Source organism: Chelon labrosus (genome assembly GCF_963514085.1).
Source record: "Chelon labrosus genome assembly, chromosome: 10".
NCBI classification, from domain to species: Eukaryota; Metazoa; Chordata; class Actinopteri; order Mugiliformes; family Mugilidae; genus Chelon; species Chelon labrosus.
In genome coordinates, this window is record NC_140360.1 from 21,157,191 (window position 1) to 21,180,702 (window position 23,512).

General features: G+C 39.2%; 2 protein-coding genes across 3 annotated transcripts; one reads left to right on the plus strand and one right to left on the minus strand.

Annotated features, from left to right (window-relative positions):
• The first annotated feature begins 5,241 nt into the window (after window positions 1-5,241).
• Window positions 5,242-10,738, plus strand: coq10a (coenzyme Q10A). Of its 2 annotated transcripts, XM_084554112.1 has the most exons (6): window positions 5,242-5,960; window positions 7,115-7,264; window positions 7,347-7,539; window positions 7,755-7,856; window positions 8,378-8,556; window positions 8,775-10,738. In XM_084554112.1, exons 1-5 carry the CDS (start codon window positions 5,824-5,826, stop codon window positions 8,543-8,545), a joined length of 750 nt encoding a protein of 249 aa, XP_084410238.1. In that variant the 5' UTR covers window positions 5,242-5,823; the 3' UTR covers window positions 8,546-8,556; window positions 8,775-10,738. The 2 variants fall into 2 exon arrangements, with proteins under 2 accessions (XP_084410238.1, XP_084410237.1); XM_084554111.1 differs by having other exon boundaries at window positions 8,378-10,738.
• A 618-nt stretch (window positions 10,739-11,356) lies between these two features.
• cs (citrate synthase) lies at window positions 11,357-22,893 on the minus strand. Its single transcript, XM_084553061.1, has 11 exons — window positions 22,291-22,893; window positions 19,247-19,297; window positions 18,807-18,914; window positions 18,137-18,202; window positions 16,981-17,112; window positions 16,370-16,558; window positions 16,008-16,207; window positions 15,078-15,207; window positions 14,144-14,245; window positions 13,521-13,730; window positions 11,357-13,424 (listed from the first exon to the last, which is right to left on the minus strand). Exons 1-11 carry the CDS (start codon window positions 22,339-22,341, stop codon window positions 13,254-13,256), a joined length of 1,410 nt encoding a protein of 469 aa, XP_084409187.1. The 5' UTR covers window positions 22,342-22,893; the 3' UTR covers window positions 11,357-13,253.
• Between the last annotated feature and the right edge of the window lie 619 nt (window positions 22,894-23,512).

Below are 23,512 nucleotides of genomic sequence, written 5' to 3' on the forward strand. Positions count from 1 at the left end.
CCAGTGCAGCTAATTTCCATTAACGGTTGGGTTACCCCCCTCAACTACAGGTAAGTACCCAACCGTTAACGGAAATTAGATGCACCGGTTTCTGGTTGTTAACACAACAAGCAAGTTTCAGTAGGAGTTCCTATTTAAACCTCAAACTTCCCACCAGTCCCCTTGAACTGAAGAAGCTACTCAGATGAGTGGTGAAACGTCTTCTCAAAAACTCTACAAGTCCAGTTGCCTTTTTTTTAACCTTTTTGGATGGCGTCAGCTGGACAACAGAAGCTTCCTCTTCCTCCTGTCTCCATCTTCTCTCCACCCTTTCTCCACCTCCTTCAAACTCACCTTTCTACATCCTCTCAATGACCCCCCAGCCTTTCCTCTATGCCTCTCATCCACCTCCCTCTTCTACATTTTTCCTCAAATCCTCCTCCTCCTCCTTCATCTTCACATCTCCATCTTCCCCCACCTCCTCACCTACATCCCCCTTCTCCCCACTCCCCTTTCCTTCCTCCTTTCACGGGAGCTCTGTGGCTCAGGGATTAGCACTGTAGCCTCACAGAAACACCTCCACCACCACCACCACCACCTCCACCTGTGTTTCTGTGCGGAGTTCCGTGTTCTTGGTGCTTGTAGGTTTTCCCCGGGATGCTCCGGTTCTCCGCAACACCAAAACACAAACTATAGGCTAATTGGAAACGCTAAATTGTCCCCAAATTAAACAACACAATTCGGCATCAAACACCAAAATTCAAAATTAATCTCATTCTAAATTTAAATTCAATTCAACGTCATTAAAACGTAATAAACAACAAAATAACAATATTTCTGTAGGTGTCTGCATCTCTCGTTTATTATTCTTTTTTTGTATTGATTAATATGATGTATATTATATTATGTGATGACTGTATGGAAGAAGGGGGGACATCTTGGTGGGTAGTGTAATTTATATGAAACTACTCACAGCCACAAGCTTAATATAATGTACTTAAAAACTGCACATCTAAAACATTTATGCATATTTATGCAACATAATGCATGTAACATTTTTCATACTTACTTTTGGTACTTATGGTTTTGCTTTAGATTTCCACCTACCGTCTCTCAATAACCCAAAGCAACAATGTGAAAACACCTCAGTAAATGTTCAGAACTGAAATCTCGAATCTCCAAAAGCATTCAGAGAATTGGCTGTGGCATTCTACATTGTGATCTTATGTATCCTGTTTGCTTTATAAAACCTTACGATGGATCTGGTATTTATTTATTTATTTATTTTTAACTGGATTGGATGGACTAGACATAAGTTCAGTAACGTCTGTATATATTGGGCCACTCTGTGTGTTAGATGTTTGTTATGTTCTGCACTGCAAACAATACATAATCCAAATTACTAATACAAACTAAATGCATAAATTGTGATTAATCTAGAGTTTGAAGTTTCATACAAGTGACTAATAAGATATGATTATTCACACCATGGTCACGGGTTTATTTTTAAAAAATACAGCGATTCCTATTAAGTGTTTTGCATTTAAATTGTTGTCATAATGTTATTAAGTACTTCAAAATGTCATGTCTGCGTGGAAGTTTTAACATCAGAAGTGCAATATATAAGCTGGCTTCAGTGAAAAATATGTTCATCATATCATTTTCTTGTCTCAATCCTGAGCATCTGTATTACAACCTAAGAGTAACTGTGCTGACATTTCCAGTTTGATATAGGTATCCCATGCATGACCAGCTGTAACCAGCACGACCGCTGCTATGACACCTGCGGCAATGAGAAGCATGACTGCGATGAGCAGTTTCAGGACTGTCTCGAGACCATCTACAGGAATGTGCAAAGGATTCTGGGACTGTCCCAGAGTGTCCAAGGTAAGACCTGAGTCAAGTGATGCAGATGATTCTAGGTTGTCCTAGCTTTAAGACACTCTGTGCACAAGACAAAAATCTTTTTTCAAACATTCACTTCACTTGCATTTTTTGGTGGCTTTTTTATGAAAATGTATAATGTTTCAGAGTAATACAGCATCCTTTCAAAGGCAGATCAAACGGTCACGCTGAACTGGTACACAGCACCAGCACCACAGACGCTGAACAACCAACATTAGCTTTTGCACTAAAATCTTTTTCTTATTGAACAATGAAATATCAGCTCACATCTTGTCCTGCACTTCAGCTTGTTCAATAAGTGACCAAACGCACATCAATTGTATTTTAAGAATGACTGCGAAGTCCTCGGATCCATGATCACATAATTGAACCATCATTAAAGTCTAGACAAAACTAAAGAGGTGAAGGTCTGTATGTCCTGTATGTATACTAAAACTCGTTACATTAGTATTCTTAAAGGTTTTGCTGGGTTATCATAGTCAGCAGTGACAATAAAATCTTATACAACATATATAACATGCCATATCTAATATCTAACATATCTAATTTTATTTAGTTCAAGAATAATATAAAAAGTTCAGATGCATTTTTTACTGTGTAGGTAACTAGATATAGTTATAGTTGATATAGTAATATAAAGTACATCCAGCAGGGGGAAGCAAAGCGGTGTATTATTAAAAAAAATAAAAAAATAAAATAAAACGATATATACACACACACACACACACACACACACATATATACACATATATATATTTGCAAATCTTGTTGCTGTTATGTGTGCTATCATAATTTACGCTTAGTTTCATGGTATTAAAAAAGGTTTAAGCTTTTATTTTGAATATGAAAGTTGAGAAGAATTACAAAGCAAAAGTGAAACGAAATGGGCAAACCAACACACTTTTGAGTCAGATACTTAGCATAAACCTGAACTGCTGTAATTGCTGTATGTAATATGAACAAGAATTTCCCATATTTCTGTTATTTAGAAACTCAGAGATTTAGAAATCTGCGTGGATGCTCACAAGGGTCAAACGGATGACCAATGACTCTGTTCTTATGTGCCTTATTTCTTTAGACCTCATTAAAAGAAAACAGTAGCCTTCCATTGCTGTAATTTGTTGTGCTGATGATGACTGTATTTACCTTTAGTCACCTTCCCCCCACCTTCACAGTAGTAATAACCAGTAGTACACCCTTTGTCACGACATTCTTGGAGCAGATGTTCGTACTTACCTCACTTCCTCTCTCACAGCTCAGCTCCCACAGGACAGTCGGTCCTACCAGGAGGTCTTTCTTTCTTTCCCTCATTATGGGACCACATAATGATGTCCGGTCTTTGCCAAGACAGTCTTGCTACTAGAGAACATTTTATATTGTCTACTCCAAAATGTGAAGCTGGTTGGGACTATACATGGAAGGACACTGGAACTGTTCATTCATAAGTGGTTCTACATTTTCATTTTTGAATGCTTATGCAGTAATTTAAGTAACTATAGAAGACACAAGGGTTTTCTTCAGTGCTCGACTAATCATTTAAATAAAGTAAAATTGTTACCATAGATTGTGTGGAGTTGTCTCTTAATCTGCACAAATTCAAAAAGCTGCAATGGAGATTTTAATTTACTAAAATTTCTGCTGCTGCTCCAATATAGCGGATGTAAATAGAATTTGAGTAATGGATTATTTTGTTATTTATTTATTTATTATTTAGTGTTTGTAGATTACCCTTAGTAACTGGGCCAGTACTGCACAAAATCTAACTGCAAATGTAATTTTGAGATACAAAACAAAACGTAAATTTAATTTAAATACATTTTATTGTCCTTGATGTTGAATTTCAGATAATTAAAACCGTGCATGGGTAAATAAAATAAATCAAACCTCTTGGCTAGTAATGTTAAATGATGCATCTCCTTAGCAACACTGATGCTAGTTGGGTACGTGTTGCTGTTACCATGGAAATCTGAAACTGAAATGACACAACACTAAGCTTTTTTCCTAAGTGCAGAGGTGCCATATCAATGGCAGGTATACAAGTGTATTTCTCCAAGCATGTTTATTTATCCCACTGTGGGATAAATTAAAGGATTATCCTAGATAAAAATGGATCTTAATTTTAAAATAACAATTTTTGTCCAACCTTCTATTTCTTTTGGCCTGCATCTTTACATTAAATGTGCATTTTACAAACAAAATGCCAGCCTAGCGATGATCTAATGAAGTAACATATCTATTAATAATGCAAGGAACGTCTGTCTGTGTGTCACTCTGTTTGTCTGTGGCACGCATATCTCGCGAACCGTTGGCCCGATGGATTTGAAACTGGGCAGGTGTCTCGCTACGGGCACGAAGATGTGCACTGCTAAGTTTGACGTTGTTTGGATAAGAAATGTAAAATATATCGGTAAAATAGGTTTTCTCCGCTCTAATATTTCCACTACTCCGGTTGCCATGGCATCAAAAACAGCCACTTTCAGAAATTCACCAAAAACGGAGAGGAAGAGGCGGAGCATGCGCACAAATCTTGAGCACTGTTTACAAATCGGCTTTAGAAGAGACCAAACTCAAGGAGAAATGATATTTTGCCCTGGTAACCCTAATAGGCTCAATATCTTCTCCAGCAGGAAAACTAGCATGTAGTCCGCCATCTATCTATAAATCAAGAAGCGTCTGTGTGTGTGTGTGTGTGTGTGTGGGTGTGTGTGTGTGTGTGTGTGTGTGTCTGTGGCACGCATATCTCGCGAACCGTTGGCCCGATTGATTTGAAACTGGGCAGGTGTCTCGCTACGGGCACGAAGATGTGCACTGCTAAGTTTGACGTTGTTTGGATAAGAAATGTAAAATATATCGGTAAAATAGGTTTTCTCCGCTCTAATATTTCCACTAATCCTCATACACAGCACATGTAGGCTCCCACTATAGGAATACATACTTCCGACGGGCACTGCACTAGTGTTATTAATATTTCCTGTTTGGATCGAAGACTCTTCCTGTGATTCAACCTCAGTCATTACTCTCCAACATTTTCACCTTGTTATATTAATTTCTGTGTATTTGTTGATGCTGTTATTACCTTTTTTTAATTTTTGAATAGATTCAGAAATTTTATTTATTAGATATACAAATAAATTTACAATACACATTTAATTCACTTGGACTTATAATAAGATACAATATATACACAATTAATAAAGATTTAAACAGTTTTTGTAAAGGTATCTACGGCATAGACATATATACAAAACAAAATGAAAAAACAAAAAAACAAAAAACAAAACATTAATGTAATTTTTTTTTTTTTTTTTTTTACTAAATCTTGAATTTTGGCTTTGTAGAGCAGGGCATGCATAGTTAGGCTGACTATTTTGCCATACATAAACACTTACGCACAAGGGTTATATAATAATTTTTTTATTTTTTTTATTTTCTGCCGTTGACCTCCCGCTCAGGGGGAGGCAGCATTTCGTCACGGAGCCGTTGAACTTAACGGACAGAAGAAAGGAACAGTTCGTCCCACCGGTGTTTTTTAGTAGCAGAAGGTCGTCCGCGGCCGGGTGGAATTTGACAACAATCAAAGCCTAAATACTTGACTAAATACTTTAAGTGAGGTATTCTTAGCGTGGAGTGATGTGAGTATTACTGAAAAAGCAGAGAAGCGCGGCCGTACGTCGCGTTTGGTCGTACTGTTATGACACCTTGCTAGCTAACGTTAGCAGTTGGCTAACTAACGCTAGCTACGCTCACATCTGCATCTGAGACGCAGCCCAAGTGAAGGTAGTCAACCAGCTAACGCTACGTGTTCATTTGTATACCCGCACTGAAGACAAGGGGTTTGAACTGGGACCTTGAGTCTCGCTGACACGGGTCTTGGACCAGACCCCAGACTCAATTTCTAAGACACCGGATCTCCCTTCCTTGGACGGAGTGGCTGTTTTGATGGCAGCCACGGCCGCTGCCCGGAGGTTACCCATGGGTGTGCGGACATTTAGTGATTTTCTCCAGATTGCCAGTGTGGGCTCCCCTCGCTCTTGTCGCACGGTGGTGTCAAGAGGATGCCTGCGACAAAACATCAGGTGAGGCTGTCACGGGGATCGTTGATGCTATTATTGTAGCTAATGGCACACGGCGAGTCCATCAATATGGACTGACACTCTGTCGCCTTTGGCTTGGATAGCGAGAAGGTCACAAGCTAACCGTATCGGGGTCGATAGTCCTATATCTTGTTTTCTTACCTTAGTAAGGTGACGATTCTTAATTAAGTTAAGAGCTGTGTGGTTTGGATACTCTCCTGGTTAGTGTTTATTACAAATATAAATTCAAGTACATGTTGTTATTAAAGCCATTTACCAATACTCATCAGTGTCTCAGCAAAGTAGAATATATTTAATGACAATTACAAGCTTAGCTGAAAGGCTATGCTTATTCGTCCATTAAACATGACACTTAAAACATGACAGTGGCCCCATGTTAATCAGCCAGTACTGACGACCAAAAAAGAGAAGCAGACATTAATAACCAGCATTAAAACTACTTTCATACATACATGTAAACTTCTAAAAGGAGTTGTCTCGACAAACTCAATTCATGGTATTTCCTCAGGTTGCGTACTAAGAAGGCCAGAAATAACATAAGGGGAAACGAGAGGCAGCATATTTGTCCAAACAAACTGACTTCGGTTAGTATTTTTAATTTTTTTTGTCAGAAATATTGTTATTGCATGTATTCAAGAAGTCTGTGGTCAGCATTTTGAACACTGCCACAAACTAATATGTCCCATGTTTGTTAGAGGTGTCTACTTTGTCAGAATCATGTGGGCCTGTTCTTTCCCTTATTCTGTTATGAGAGTGTTGTTTAAGGCAGTATCGCCATGGTAACCAAAATGTTACAATGCATTTTTCCAACCACGCGTGTTAGCCTGTGGTCAAACGCTTCAGGTCAGATTATACTGGCTACTTACCGGGAAACGCATTGCTGACTGGTTCAACAGGTGCGTCACATCGTGTTGCATTGCTTTTTGCCGTTCTCACAGAAGGCACTGTTCAGAAAACACCAGCACACTCCCTCACAACTCATACCATTCATAACCTCCTGGTCCAGCGGACTGTGCGAGCTCGTGGACTGCGGTAGCTAGCAACTGGAATGTAGTGGACCTTTTTCTGTTGCATAATGTGCCCTCTGCACTCTTTCCAGACTGTGGCTTACAGAATATTTTTTCCTCACCTTTCAGGCACTTGTCGTCATGTGGCATTTTGATGACAAGAACTCCCAGGGTGCTCTGCGTTCAAGACTGGGACACAATGACAACTGTTCCCCAAAGTAGAAACTTCATCAGCCTCACCAACAAGAGGAAGGAGTACTCCGAGCGTAGGATACTTGGGTAATTTGTGAGCCAGTAAGCCAGCCTGTATTTTTTGAGAATTTAAAAAAAGTCTTTAACCTTGTAATGCTTGCTCTTATAGGTATTCTATGCAGGAGATGTATGAAGTTGTGGCCAATGTTGACGACTACAAGCACTTTGTGCCGTGGTGTAAGAAGTCCCAGACCATCATGAAAAGAGCGGGTCACTCCAAAGCCCAGCTTGAAGTGGGATTTCCACCAGTGATGGAGAGATACACGTCTATGATCACTAGTGTTAGACCTCATCTCGTCAAAGTAAGTTCCAGTAGCTTCAGTGATTCGGTTTGTCTTGTTAATGGAGATTGGATAATTATTATTGATAAATTAAGATAGCAGTTTAAATTTAAGGAACCACATGAAATCGAAAGACATCAAATTTTGTTTAAGTGTATGTGATGTGTGATGTCAGTCAGCACCCTCTTCTCTGTTTTCCAGTGTCTGATTAAAAAGACTTTTCATGTTTTTTTTAGGCAGTGTGTACAGATGGAAAGCTGTTCAATCACCTGGAGACAATATGGCGCTTTAGTCCTGGCATTCCCGGTTACCCTCGCACCTGCACCGTAGACTTTTCAGTAAGTAGCCCGTCGCTTGCTTCATGCGGGGGTTTACCCTTCTGATGAATCTTTTGTAATCACTTTGAGTAAAATAAAAGCTTGGACATGTAGGGGAAAATGCTTTGTTGCTTTGATGCTCAGAGTTAGAAGACTAGATGATAAGACTAGCTATTAAATAAGCCCAGTTAGCTTAGCATGAAGATTGGAAGCTAGCCTGTCCAAAACTAGACCAATATTTATTTTTATAGATATTTTTGCTGACAGTATAACAAGACACCATGAAGTCATTATGTTTCAAAATGAAATGGTTTAATTTGGGCTAGTTTTGTCTCACTATTTTGCTATTTTATGCTAAGCTAAACTAACTGCTTGGAAGTTATACCCTCATATTTATTATATAGGTATCATTGATACACGTTTATTAATCTCCTCATCAAACTCTGTGGCATATACTTTCTGACGTTGTCATTTTTATTCCATGACTCCTCAACTCTCTGTGGCGTACACTAAAAGGAGAATCATTTTTGTGCCTTCAACAGATATCCTTTGAGTTCCGCTCTTTGCTGCACTCCCAGTTAGCCACCATGTTCTTCGACGAAGTTGTAAAGCAGAATGTTGCTGCATTCGAGCGGCGAGCTGGCAAACTTTACGGCCCAGAGACTCGTATCCCACGAGAGTTGATGTTTCACGAGATCCACCAGACGTGATCTAACCAGCTGTATGTTTTCATCTGGCCTTAAACCATACCAACATTTATTCCCTTTACACACTCAAACCTGCATGACGCTGATTAGTTAGCCCCCACATCAGGTCTCCACAGACGTCATAGCGGCTACTCAAGACGTAAGACGTCTTGTACGCGTACCTGCCTCAACAAGTTCTTGCTTACCCCCCCTTGTATTAAGTCTTTTCACTTTCTGTCTACCTCCACTTTAGGGTGTCCTTATTCAACAGAAGGAATCCACCATTGCTCCTGCCCTATGGCAGTTACAAGCTGTATTTATGTAAACAACAGTAAATCATTACAACATCATGTTACCAGTGTTAGAGAGTCGACTATTATTTTTATCAGACACCCTTTAAATTTTTTTTATTAGACACAGAAGCCCTTTGAGCCAGACTTGTTCTCCAGTCTTACAGTTCACTGTGACTTACTGTGTCTGTCTACCTGACACATTATCAAGTAATCCACAGCACTGGGAACAGCTGATTATTTTATATAAGGAAAGCACATTCTACGCCTTCACTTTTACCAGTTGCTTTTGTTTCAGATACAATTTTAATATATTGTTTGACGCAAAGTAGTGCTTTTGTTGCAAAAAAATCATTTCATTTTTAATTTATTCAGGAGTGCTCATATGCAAATATCTATTGTTTTATTGGGGTTCAAATTAAAGGTGCCATGTTTTGGAGCGTTAAAAAAGAAATGGGGGGGGGGGGGAAAGTTGTTTCTTTATTAGTTAAGTGTGGGCCTCAGTTGACTGAGGTTTGGAAAGTTCAGCTTTAACTCAGTTGTTGTGCTGTGAGGATTGTGTTTTTTGAACAATTTTTAAAATGCCTTATTTTACAGCCCAGGAGTGGCAACTATTAGTAGGTGAGGGGCAATCACACTTTGCACAACCAAGAACTCGTGAACAAATCCATGGAAAGGCTGGAGTGTGCTGTGACCTGTGTCACCTAATCATGCAAGAAAACTACAACTTATATTTGATATATATATTTATTTTATACATTCATAAAGTTAAAGATTCTAAATTAAAGATGGCATTTCGTACAACCACCCTGATGCTGCTTTATTTCCTAAAAATAGCATTCTGTGTAGATTGTCATCGATGGAAATCCCATTCGGTCCGTTATAGTAAACTAACTAAATACTTATGGCTTAACAAATGTTGTTGAAGTTTGCCAACTCAACTATTTGTATTTTGTGGTCCATCTTCTGAAGGTGATCGGGAGGATGATACTCTCCTCTCATGTACATTCGTATTATAAAATGCACTGGTGGGCTGTAGAATAAAACATTACAAACCAGTTCATAGGTTTCAAGCTTATTTGTGGGACGTTTGGCTTTTATTTATACAAATTAGGATGCATGTTTCTAACATAAGGCAAATATAGAAATATTTGCAGCACGCATGGCTTAAATTTTGTTTTTGTATCGTAGTAGCCCATCACTTATTCCTTGATAAAGGGCTTATAAAGTTGAGATTGATTTGCCATGTTGTGGAGGTGACTGATAAGTTCAGGTTGTCAAAGGTCAGTGGAAGAGGTCAATCAGTGTATGACCTTCCTGATGATAGGCAGAGACTCAGATAAAACTGAACTGTAATTTTAAAGCTGTTTTAGTTCAATTTCTGCAAATTAAGGGATTTGGAAATGAAGGGATATGTAATCATCCGTGCATGAGGAATGTGTATTAAGGCTGAATGTGTCTGTGAATCACCGTTTTATTAAACGGTTGCTGAATGCCATTTTTGGAGTGAAAACTTTATGGCATTAAATATAAAGTTTATTCTATACCATCTAGGCTTGTGTTCATATTGTCATTGAATTTTACTTGAAGTACATCGCATAGAGATTTAATTTCATTTATCGTAGGTGCCAATACTCACTGGAAATTCATTAACAGAGGACAGAATAAACAGAGGAACTACTTGAAAAAAATTATCATAACCTGAACTCTCCATTCCCGCAGTATATTTGAAGTATTGTCAATTTGGAGGTGCATCAAATAGTGACGGGCCTATTTTCACAAAGTTGCTACAATACAACATATTGACACTTTTTTTTTTTTTTTTTTTGTTGCAGGCCAATCCCTTTTTATGTTGCAAGTGAAAATGTATCTTTGTAAATACAGTGGGTGTATTTTAAAGTTTTATTTAAATAAAAGGGAGGTGTCACTCGTTTGTGTCAGTGCAGTTTTTAAATCATTCGGAAAGAATTGTGAAAAAACCTGATCTTGTCGGTGACTGTTGTCCTTCATCTGCAGCAGCTACTGTTCAGTGTCGTGCTTTTACCTTAGGGGGTTTCAGTGCCACAGCATGGCATGAAGCTTCTCTGGTTGCTTTTGTTGCACAAGTCAAGTGGAGAGCACAGCTGACCTCCAAGAAACCAGAGCAGGGTGAAGGTATGTGGGCCAGTTATTAATACCAGCACATAGTAGAGGTGGGTATTTAGACCATCTTCTTTTTATGAACACGAAGATACAGAAGTCAATTTAAATTCAGGACCCATCACAGTAATCATGTTTTTTTTTTTTGTCTTTGTGCATTCAAAGGCTTTGACTTCATAAAGGAAGTTGCACAATACCAAATGATCCGATGGAGTGTTTTTTTTCCGGTTGCATTGCCAAGGTTGTGTAACAAACATGGCAGGAATTCTCATAAAAGCAAGAGACTGCCAATGAGCTGAGGGGACGACACACTGACATGGCTCCTCAGTTTATTCAGCATCATAATTTATCACTCAGAAATATCAGATTAGCTCAATCATGACAAAACAAAATAAGACCAAACAGGTGTTAATAAAAACCTTTATTTTTCATTTTTTGTTAAGTTTTCCAATAATTGGTCTTTAAGCTTTTCTTGCCCATTTGACCCATCCAGCCCCATCCCCCAAGTGTTTCTCTGATGAATACACCTGCAACAAACTCTCCCAGTTATCATGTACAACCTTTATGCTCCTCTACGATCAAAATAACCCCCAACTCTCGAACACCTCGACACACGGAAGAACGCAACAAAAAACACGGCAGATAAAGCCAGGTGGATGACGCTAGCATAGCAGAGAGAAAAGAAACATCTTCAGTGAACGACAGACTAAACACAGCAAGAGTACTGTTTGGGGCAGGGGGGGGTGCAAGAAACCTAAACCTACACAAAAATGGAGTGTTGACAAACCTCGAGCTTAAGAGCAAGCTTGAAACATTCAAGTGAAACACCTGAAAAACAGCACCAGCTAAGTCCACAGAGCCAGGCAAGAAAATGTGTATATACAAGAAAGCTGCAGTTTTTCTTTTTGTTCGTTGTTAGACTTTCACAGTGACCAGTGAGACTGGACGCCGTTACTCTGAGGGTGAACTGTGGTACTCATTGTGGTTATTACAAGCAAGTGATCGCACAAAGCTCATACATTCAAGCTATACATATATATACCTATGTACACAAAGTATAAATAAAACCACATAATGAGAACCCAAGGATTATAGATTTATACATATTCAACACCAAAAAAAAACTCTGTAAAAAGGGACACAATCAACCTGGGAGGGTTTCTACTGCTACAAATTAGGGAATCCAATCAAGCAAGTGCTCATTTTGGAGTAGTTGATGTTTAAAGCGCTCTCCTGTGGGGATAAAGTAACAAACATACACTCAAATAAGACCGGACTTTAACAAATGCAAAGCCCTCCCATCCCACTTTTCATTCAAGCTTGCTCTTAAGGATTCACTACAGGCCGCCAATTACAACATCCTTTGCTCAATTTGTTATTACTGTACATTATTCCTGATTCTCTACCATTCATAAGACCCTTTGAGCACAGAAACCCATTAAAAATAGTAAAGCATGTTAAGGAAAAAGGAGCAGAGAAAACAATTTCTATATAGACGAGTTATTTTGATCATAGAGGTAATATAGGTCACATTTAAAAAAAAAAAAACAACAACTATAAGTTGGAGAAAAGATTTAAAGGGGCAGTATCTTTTAACTGATTATCATATTTTGGAATATTTTTCTGGAACTGATAGCTACAAGTTTAATTGGTGAGGACCTTTTTTTCTAAGCTGGAGTGTTCATTAGTGGGAGTGAAACACATGGATCAAGTGGGTGAGATGACGACATTGCATAGAGGAAAAACTAAAGTCGAGAGTCTTACGTGATAAGAAAAGGTCTTTTGCTTGGGGATAACTTCTAAACAAATCACTGCATTAGCCAAAAGCAGCATAGGTTGGGTCACGTATTTAACTTTAAACAAATTACAACGGAAGTATAGTTCACTCCCACAATTCCCTTTGAATGCCACAGTCTATTCATAGCTTAGACCCAGTGCTCAATGAGAAACACGCAGGCACTGCTCAGGGGAAATCTTAGCGATGCTAGCAGACTTAAGAGTGGTACATAGTTTGAGCCTACGATGGGTCACATGTACGTATGTGTGTCTAAAGTATGCACCTCTCATTTTCCAAATATGGAGACCTGATGAGAAAACGGGTCAATGTTTAACTAAACACACTAATGGTGTGACAATTTAAAAGGCCCTTCTTTTCTGAAATTACATTAAAAGCGTACTGTCTCTTTGAATCCCATTAAATCCCTGGGGTTGGAAATGACAGGGGGTCAACTTATGTCTGCCTTTTGATATTTCCACCTCCTCCCACCCTTCACACTAACCCCCAGCTCCTTTAAGGTAGCGCTTCAGCCTGACTTGGCTCCGACCAAAGTCATCAGTCCATCTGTGCTCATGGACTTGGGACGCTCCAAGGGGAAGCCAAGGGCTCTGCTCCACACCAGCTGAGCCAGCACGCCGAGAGCACGGGACACACCGAAGAGGACGGTGTAGTAATTCATCTCAGTCATTCCATAATACTAAACACACAAAGCAAACACAGAGCCAGTCATGTCAGTATCTGTAACATCAGTTGGTAAATATATGATCTAAATCACTCATTGTGTGTGTCTTACCTGCAGCAGCACTCCACTGTGAGCGTCCACGTTGGGCCAGGGGTTCTTGGCCTTGCCCTGCTCCAGGAGCACATTGGGCACAATCTTATAAAGCTGGGCTACAAGCTTGAACATGGGGTCATTGGGCAGATGCTTCAGGGCGAACTCGCGCTGGCAGGTGTACCGTGGGTCAGTCTTCCTCAGAACAGCATGGCCATATCCTGGGACCACCTATAGCAAAGAAACCAAACACTGACTTTTAAACGTTTCTAAAGTAAGCCTACTACAAATAGTGCTGGTGTAATACAATAATGATGGATTATTGGGATATTTATTAGTTATCAAGTGTCAGAAGAGCAAAAACAATCACAAATTGAGGAATGGCAAGACAAAAAAGCAAAAAGAGAAGATTGCAATTACATTAAAGTGCTTCATACTGCAAATAAATACATTTAAAAAAAATCTAATGAGTGCAATCTCTTAGTTTTGGAAAACACATTCTGAAATGAGGATTAAGACCATCCAAACAATGACAGTATGGAAGGTAGGACCCCTGAATCCCTACCAGGCTTATTACTATAACTCAGTTCAAAATTACATTATAATGACAACTAGAATTGGTTCCGACAGTGACGCATATTTACCCTTCCAGACTTGAGTGTGTTCCAGATATAATCCCTCATCTTCTCATCTGACACTTCTCCTCCCAACTCCTTCTGCAGGGAGGTCAGCCACACCAGCACCTCCTAGAAGACGCAACAGAAAATACACACGGAGAAGTTATAAATGTTCATCTCAAACACACAATTGTTACACTCTTCTTTGCCATCATCTTGGCTTGTGCTACTTCAGTGAAAACACCTTAACAGATGTGTGTATGGAAACAGTTTACAGTACAAAATGGTCAATGTGAGAACTGAACATGTTTATGTTCTGTATGACTGTGAAAAAATATCCAACCAAGTCATATGAATGTTTTTTAATTAGACAGTGATCAAATGGATGGAAACATTTATTGGGGGAGTTGCAGGGAACTGTGACAGCGTGTGGAAAAACCTGAAGCAGTACTGACCTTATCTTAAACAAAAAAACTCCTTATCTGTCATGTGTTCAAAGAGCCAACCACGTGCATTTTATAAGTAGGGCAAGCACAGGTGTTACCAGTAACATTGATGGTGTGGTAAAACATGAGTGTGACGATGACAGGACCTTGACACTAAAGTGAAATTCAGTCATTATTTTAGTCAGTATGATTTTTGTCATGTAACACATCAAATGTCTTCCGGGTGAAAGGCCTTTTTGGAGGATACTAGTGAAACCACATTGTGGATCCAAATCTTTAATTCCATTTTTATTCATATAGCAACACTAACTAACCAAACTGTCGCACGACACAGAGCCATCGGAGAACCCCAGAGAGTGGCAAAGTAAAACTCCCTTTTAACAGGAAGAAACCTTAAGCAGCTCATACTGCGTGACCCATCTGCTTGAAGCCGGCCAGGTGGAGACAGAAAAAAAAGAGGGATATGGGACAAAGAAGTACAGAAAGTGGAGAGAAAATGATGGCTTTGTACAAACCTGATTGGCTAGGCCGTGCAGAGGACCAGCCAGACCATTCATGGCTGCGCTGAAGGACAAGTAGGGGTCAGACAGGGCACTCCCCACTAGGTGGCTGGTGTGGGCACTGACATTGCCTCCTTCATGATCACTATAGCAATACAGAAAAATATTTTAAAAAAAAGTTACAAATCAAACATATAAACTCCACTGAGCAATTTCCAAAAAAAATAAAAAAATAAAAATAGGTTAAAATGATATCTCAGATTAAATGAAAGATTGATTGCTGGTGTTGCACATGCATCCGCTACATTCCAACACAAGGTGACAAACAGCGCACGTTGGACAGTTACACACCCTTTGTATTTGAGCAGTATTCTACATTTGATACCACTCCATGTCCAATATCAAGTTTTACATAAATAGACCAAGTAACTTCCAACATAATGTGGCATTTTAATGGTACATATCCTGCTTGGCTTGAGGTTTGATGAATAATAAAAGCTCTAGCTTTTGTAAATTAATATCCACATTGGATTGCAGCAGCTCTCAGGTCAATGTCATAAAAAACTGCATTAGTGAGACACTTAAAACCTGCCAATCAACCTGCATACTCCAGATTATCAATCTTGCGTTTTAATATTTTAGGACCATGTTGGAAATAAGTGTTCTTCCTGCAACACGTTATCACTTAGACTCACTCTAGCGTGAAATTGAATAAAATCATCTTTATCCTTGCACAGAAAATGGCTCCATCTGTTTGAAGTGGTGTCCACATATTCAAACACGTCAGCTGAGTTTGTTCAAAGCGTGCAATGCACATTAAAATTGCATGACTTTGGTCAGACTGTGACTAGAAACTGAAACTGAGAATAAGTCCTAAATGGCTGAGAAACCCATCCACTCAAAAATCAAAGACATCTTATGGTCCACGCAGAGTCGCAGCCGCACCTGTGGATAGTGAGGTAGAGCCTCATGAGCTCAGTGAACTGGGCATCACTGTAACCCAGCATATTGGTGAAGTTGTGGGACCAGTCCAGGTTGGAGTCGATGGCTCCAATACTGCTGCCTTCACGATACAGGTTACGGTAGATCTTGGCAGCAATACAGGGTAGCTTGGCAATCAAGTCCATGGAGTCTTCATAGACAAACTAAGAAAAGCAACACAAAATGATCAATAGGAGTACATTCAATCAAAGTAAGAGTATAAAGCTATGCTAGCAGCTCTTGGAGGCTCGATGACTGAATCGCTGCACCAAATGTACCTATTAGTCACAGTCACTATTGGACAGTTTAAGATAAAGTGTGTGTACCTCCCAGTACTTGGACTTGTGGACTCCCTCAGAGTAGGCCCGTGCAAAGCTGCTCTCGCTGTTCAGAGCTGTGATGGCAGCACTGAACTGAGACATGGGGTGCAGGTTTGTGGGGAAATTATCCAGCATGGTGACAACATGAGAGGGCAGCGCTGCTCTTTTTGCCCACTCTTTGGACACCCAGTTCACCTGGTGAAGAAGAAGCACATAATAAGGTGACATGAAATCAAGCGCACTTAATTCTAAATGGCAAGAAAAATACAGATCTAAATTGTCCTTGACTGACTTCTTTGAGTGAAATGAAACTAGACTCATGATATCAAGTTAGTAGTCAGCTAAAAGAATGAAGCTTATCAGTCAGTTTAACCTCATATCACCCCAGAAGAAGATAGCTGGCTGCAATAAAAATCTAGTTTTTACAACACAGCTTTCTGGAGTCATACATAACTGACAAAGTCATGTAAGTACAATATATCTACAGCATACTACCTTTACTAATCACCTTTATCCAACATTTTGCGAGTATATTCAACTTTGAAAATGTTAAAATAGTGTGTGGAGACTGTCAACATCTGAATGTTGAGAAACTAGAGCTCCTTTCACCTACTCACCTGCTCCTCAGTGGGGACCTGTCCTGTGACCAGCAGCCAGAAGAGGCCCTCAGGCAGCGGCTCCTCACCTCCTGGAGCTTTGGGCAACAACTTCTGACACTCAGGAATGCTGTAGCCCCTGAAGCGGATACCCTGTTTATCAATAGAGAAACATAAGATGAGGGAAAAGACGCAAAACTAAATGTTATCCTGAAATGTAAGTTAAGTGAGTGCTAGCAAGCTGCCGATTAATTAATTAATTAATTAATTGTTTATTTAGATAGGGACAGTGCATATTGATGGACATCAGTACAAGTACACAATGTAAATATGCTAGAATTAGCACCATAGCTAGTTTTCATCTATTGTCCCTAGGCAGACACTGCTCTAGATCAGGGGTCTCAAACTGATCCGTGAAAGGGCCACTGTGGCTGCAGGTTTTCATTCCAACCATGCAGCACCCATGCAGTGGGTGTGGCTGGCAAGTTTTTGTTCCAATCAAGCAAGAGGACACCTGAAATGACTGCGTGAAGGCAGTTCAGTTGATTGATTGAGCCAAGTCAGGTGTGCTGCTGCATGGTTGGAATGAAAACCTGCAGCCACAGCGGCCCTTTCACGGATCAGTTTGAGACCCCTGCTCTAGATCCACCAATGAATACAGACGATTCAATACCTCACTCCATGTGGTGTCCTGCTAATAAGATGTGATGATGTGAACAATGCCACTGTCACTGAAAGCCCTCCACTTAGGCTAGAAACCAATCAAGCTAAGTGCCTACAAGGAAGACTAATTTCCAGGCTGCAAGAAAGAATGATGATGCTCTGTGCTTTCAATAACAGTACACTAACTGAACCCAGACTACGGTCAGATTTGAGACTTACAACAAAAGGTATTTGTTGAAAAATGCAAGCAACAGATCGTATATTTTACACTTTAAAATAAACAATCTTGACACTAATCCCTTTTTTCTGTATAACTGTGTATAACTCCAAACTTAGTGGGACACTAAAAGAACGTTTAAAGGAAATTACCTTAGCAGAGTTCACTGCATTTTGCAATGCAGACCTCGAACCTAGTTTAACAATTGTGTCCTTGGCTTTTTTTATTTTTTTATATCTGTCCACAGATGGATATATATCTGCAATAAGCTAATATAATTCTAGCTTAGATACTGACCTCTTCGGGATCCAACACAGAGGTTTCATACACCAGACCCTTCATCCCCCTCATTCCTCCATAGACCTGTGAGTGAAAACATAAAAGTAGCATATAATGGCATTAAATTCTGATGATTTTCTTATTAAAACTATATACATGTAGATATATGTGGACCATTTGATATTGGACTTTCACATTTGAAATCTACTGTTAAATTAAATATTTTTTGAAGCTCACTGATTTCCACTTTTGGTTATTCTTTTACAAAGACAGCTAGAAATAACTGAAATACTATTTGACTTTCTGTACATTATACCATAAACTATATGCACTTCTGTAGCAACCAGCCAGAAGCTGCAGGTGAAGCGAGTTACAAACAGATAAGATTACAGTGGTGTGTATCTGTATCTAAAGGTGATGGTTTAAAGTCAATGTTACAGTGACTCAGCTATCTCTGTTGACAGGAAGCAGTTCACTGTGTGACCTTTGAGGAAATGACTCAACAGTGATACCTGTGTACAATAAATAAGGCGGGGCAGGTCTAGATGTATTACTAAACTGCATCTAAATGTTCCTGCCCAAATGAATCTAATGGATCAGAAGACTCAAGCTCCATTTCTTGTTTTATTCTTGACGTACTGTACGTGACAAGCCATTTATCTTATTCAGCATCTAAAGAGTTACTCACCATATCAACAGTAACCTGTCCTATGTTGGTTTTGCCATACTGCTGTTTAAAGTTCTTGATCCTGGTCTGTTCTTTGGGGATGAGGTCTGACAGAACATCCTTCAGATTCTGTAAAAAAAAAAAAAAAAGAAAAGAAAAAAGATAGAAAGAAACACACAGTTAATGAGTAATGCTCCTAATTAAACACCCAGCCTTAAAGTAAAACACATTCCTCGAATATGAACCATGGTCAACTAAACAGACTTTATGTAAACATTTCAGCAAAAAAACAGATCTGTAGCTCCACAAAGGTCAGCGTGTTCTGTTAACACTCAAAACCACACAGCAAATAACACGCCCATTTTATTTTATTATTTTATTTTTTTATACACAACCGCTGCATTAACACTTGGGAAAATGAAAGGAAGTAGACAACCATGGAGTGAACAAGGCGTACTTACTGTTGTTGTTGCGCTGGCATTTCTGGCAGCCACAAAGAGATAAGTGGCATTCTGTGGAACAGACCAAATAATATTAAGATTTTGATTATAAGTACAATAACAAAATACCCTGATACTAAAATAAACATTAATACTATTAAAACTCTGCATTAATCAATTGTATGGGGAGTGCTTCAAATATACACACAAAATATTATGCACAATAGCATATTAGTGCCATGATGTCCTATTATTTTTAAGCAAATTGGGTCAATCTTTTTTTTTTTATTTTAAATTATCACCCTTACGTAACAGCGTACTCTTAAAACCCAACACATTTTCCTTTTTAATTTCACACTAAGCTGTTACTATGTGCCCAGCAGCACATGGATGAATTAAAGCGACTTCTCAATTGTCTACATTACTAATTCAACCTTCCTTATACTGACAAGCACTTAATTTCTTCACTTCATGCCCTCTGCATAGCCCCTTTGGGATTTGTCTCTAAAAGGTATCAGGTTTCAACTCGTTTCTATTATTGTCCTTGTAGTGCTGAGTCAACTGGTGGTTAATTTATACTCAAAGTCATCCAAAATTCAAGCTGAACTAAACGGACACGAGTGCCTGGGCTCATCAGTACCAGCAGCTGCAACAAGTAACTTCAAGGACATTCCTCACCTGACACACAGGGATTACCCAACCAAAATAACACAAACTAAGGACTTGTACTGTACTGATTGCCAATGATCTGAAGATATTCTGAGTCATTCAAATATTGCTACACATCAAACAAACAGCAGTGTGTACCATTAAAATAAAAAAAGCCACACAATCTACAATGTCAATATGGATGATTGATTAATGTAATCATGTGATTTGCAGTCCCTTTGCAGCTCCTGTTTTACTTAATATTAGGGGGTTATAAAAACTGCTAACCTTATCGTTTTAGATTTAAATGTTGCCTAGTATTACAGGTTCATATCCAAAGCAAGTCAGACTAATTGCTCACAGCTATTCATTAATCAGCCTTGTGTGATGAAATGTGATATTGTGAAAGGCTGTCCACAGTAAAACCTTGGCATGTCAAGACAAGACAAAACATAGGAGCAGGGCAAGTGAATGTTTATTCTCGTATCCTTGCACCTGGTATTAACATAACGAAATACGACTCAAAAAAGTAAGAAGCTAAAGTTTGAAGCAGTTAAATAAAGAGCATCTAACACAGCAGTACTGAGATTATCTTAAACAATCTGAAAGGGAAAATTACACTCTGAAAACCACCGTTTGTCTATAATTAATGGGCTTAGGCTCAAGTCTTGGACTGTCATTGGGAACTGGGACAAGATGAGGGGATGTAAGAGATTAAAAAACTATTGGCAGAGGTTATGAAAGTGTTCAGAGGAAAGTAATCTTATTGGAGGCTCTGGGACTATTGTGACAGGTTGGGCCTACTGCTGTTCACCCCCGAAACCGGATTCCTCTGCCACCTTATTAAAATTATCAATGAGTGAAGGAGGAGCCTGGGGGTAGGGGACAGCTGGCTCTGCTCCCAATGGGATCCCCCTCACCGCAAGCCACGAATGTGTGAATAGGACAGTCAAGTCTCGGTGAAACAAAAGGTAAGACTTTGCGTCACCGCACACGCTTTGCACAGCTGAGAGAGTGATTATGTAATCACACAGGGTCTTAAATATAGAACACCAGTTTTACTCACTCTCTCCAACTTCCACTATCACTGTCCACACATTGTGACCAGTGACAGTGTCTCTGTGGTAAGCAAGTTTAGGAAAGCAAATTAAACAGCCAATGACTATAGGCAAAAAGTGTGCACTATGTATTATCACTCTTCTACATAAAAAGTGTTGTCAGAGAAGTCCCATTTCTCCTTACAAAAATCAGAAACTACCTTAAGCAAGAAAATATCACAAGACTCAACATTCATACAGTTCTACAGTAAAAGTGAATCACATGATTTTCAGTCATAGTTCAGAGACAAATGTTATGCAACTACAAAAACAGCTCACTAATAAATCTTCCGAGCAAAGACTACGGATGATAAAGGGTGATTAAGGGCGATTGTGACACACGTTAGCTGTATATTTTTATGATACCTCACAGTTCATATAGACACTAAACGGACCACCAAAATATGCATTTCAGTATTTGCTGACACAACTGATATGAGGGCTATTAAATGTAAGGTGTCTATGCTGTGAGGTCAGTGGAGCAAGGTAGTCGGTGACAGTCATGGTGAGCATGGAGGGCTTCTTACTTTATCATGACTGGCAATACTACTGCGGGTTTACTTCAGGTAATCAAATCAGGACGCACACAGTTATCTACTACAGCAAATCCCATGTTTTATTACACATACTATAGTTATTCTAACTGGGTTTAGATATTTCCGGATGATGATGATTATAGACACACATTAAAACACTTTCTTATTATTTTTATAATTTTTCTTAACCATATCTGTGTGTCTTTTAAATGCTGCCATCATACATTATATGTTGATGACCCCATCAAATGATGTGACACCAGATAAGTGGCTAAAATGTTGACGTGAAGGTCAACGGGGGTGGAGAATAAACCCAAAGTTTAAGCTAAGTTTAAAAGCAATAGCAGTGTTTGTAAACGGTTAAACATTATTTTGCACCACTACTGGAAAATAAATGACAGTGGTAAGGCTAAGTTAACATGGTCCGATCACTGCTGGTTAAAGAAACATGTCCAGGCTGTGACAATCACCAGGCCGGTACAAGAGCAACGGTCCCAGGGCTAGCGTTAGCTAATGAGACATGTTCACAAACGGTAAATGTTACAGTTTAATTATTGCTACATAAAACAGCAAGAAATGCTACTGTTTAAAGCATTTACATTGTCTGAGCAATCTTTAGCCGCACTCCTGATCCCGTCCATTACACAATGTGGTTGTCAGAGCTAAACTAGCTAAACGTTAACTAGCTAGGCATTACGTTAGCGCGCTAACATAAAGTTAGCTTAAAGGCAACGTCCACAGTTCAGAAGAAAGTGGCACCAAAGGCCGTTTGTACTTCTCTTACCTTTGAATTTAGGAGTTTGGGCGCTAGCCTGCTGACAGTCAAAAAGGACATAGTGTCTGTGTAGAAGTGTTATTTCCACTTATTCTTAACAACTACAGAAGCCGCTACCAATGCACCACGGAGCTGGTTGAAGGTGCCCCTCCAGAAAGCAGAAGGTTGAAGAGGGATTCAGGCCCGCAACTACCAGCAGTGTTGATTGGAGGATAGGCTGGATTGGGACGATTGCGTAGCTGGATTTGATTGGTCACAGCCGTATGGGGATGTACGCTGATTGGGTAGATGTTCTCCTTTACTATCTGACGGCAGCTGACCATCAGGGGCTGTTCAAGAACAGACTTTAAAAAGGCGCTTCGTTATTTCGATCAGTGCAAGCTAAAATACTTAGACACTGGCTGCAGCAGAGGAAGCACCTGCTCCAGTGACCCTTGTCTAGCTAATCTTTTCTCTGCAATGACCTTTGTATGCTCCCTCTGCACAGTTACAGCTAAAACGAATTTGGCGGGGACACATTTTCACATAGAAGTCTTCACAATGGTTTTCAAAAGAGATGTGGTTAACTGAATTTAATTGTAACTTTCTCTCTCTCTCAAAAATGTGATGTTTATTATTTGATCACATTGATCCTAAACGACATCACTATTGTTTATATATGCAAGTGCACATGTTGCATTATACTTCTTGGAAAAATCCTAAAACTAGCCACTATGATTGATTCTATAGTTATTTAGAGCAATAAGAGCACAGAAAAATTGTCTAGAGTCATTGCCATTACTTTTAAACCAAATGCATGCATGGTTGTTAGTTGCAGTCTCAGGCCTACTAACTTTTGGATTGTAATATAATGGCTCAAAAGTTTGTCCAAAGAAACAATTTTAATTCTGCAATACACAAGACATGGATAAAATGGCAAGATGTATCAAAACTGAAACATACTGTACGTCAGAATACAGTACACAGACACTTACAGTACATAGATGTTCTGGTAATCATTCTTGAATTGGAGCTTATGGTATAAATAGTCTCAGTTGCATACTTAATCACATAATGCAAATAAAACCAGTGGGTAAAGTCCACAAAATCTATTTGGCACATTCAAAATGATCCATATGCTTCATTTATCTTTATTTAAGTCGGGAACACACTATATAAAAGACCTAAAATTACTCTGATTTCACAATGACATGTTAAAGACAATGCAGCGTATTGCACACGCCAGTGACCA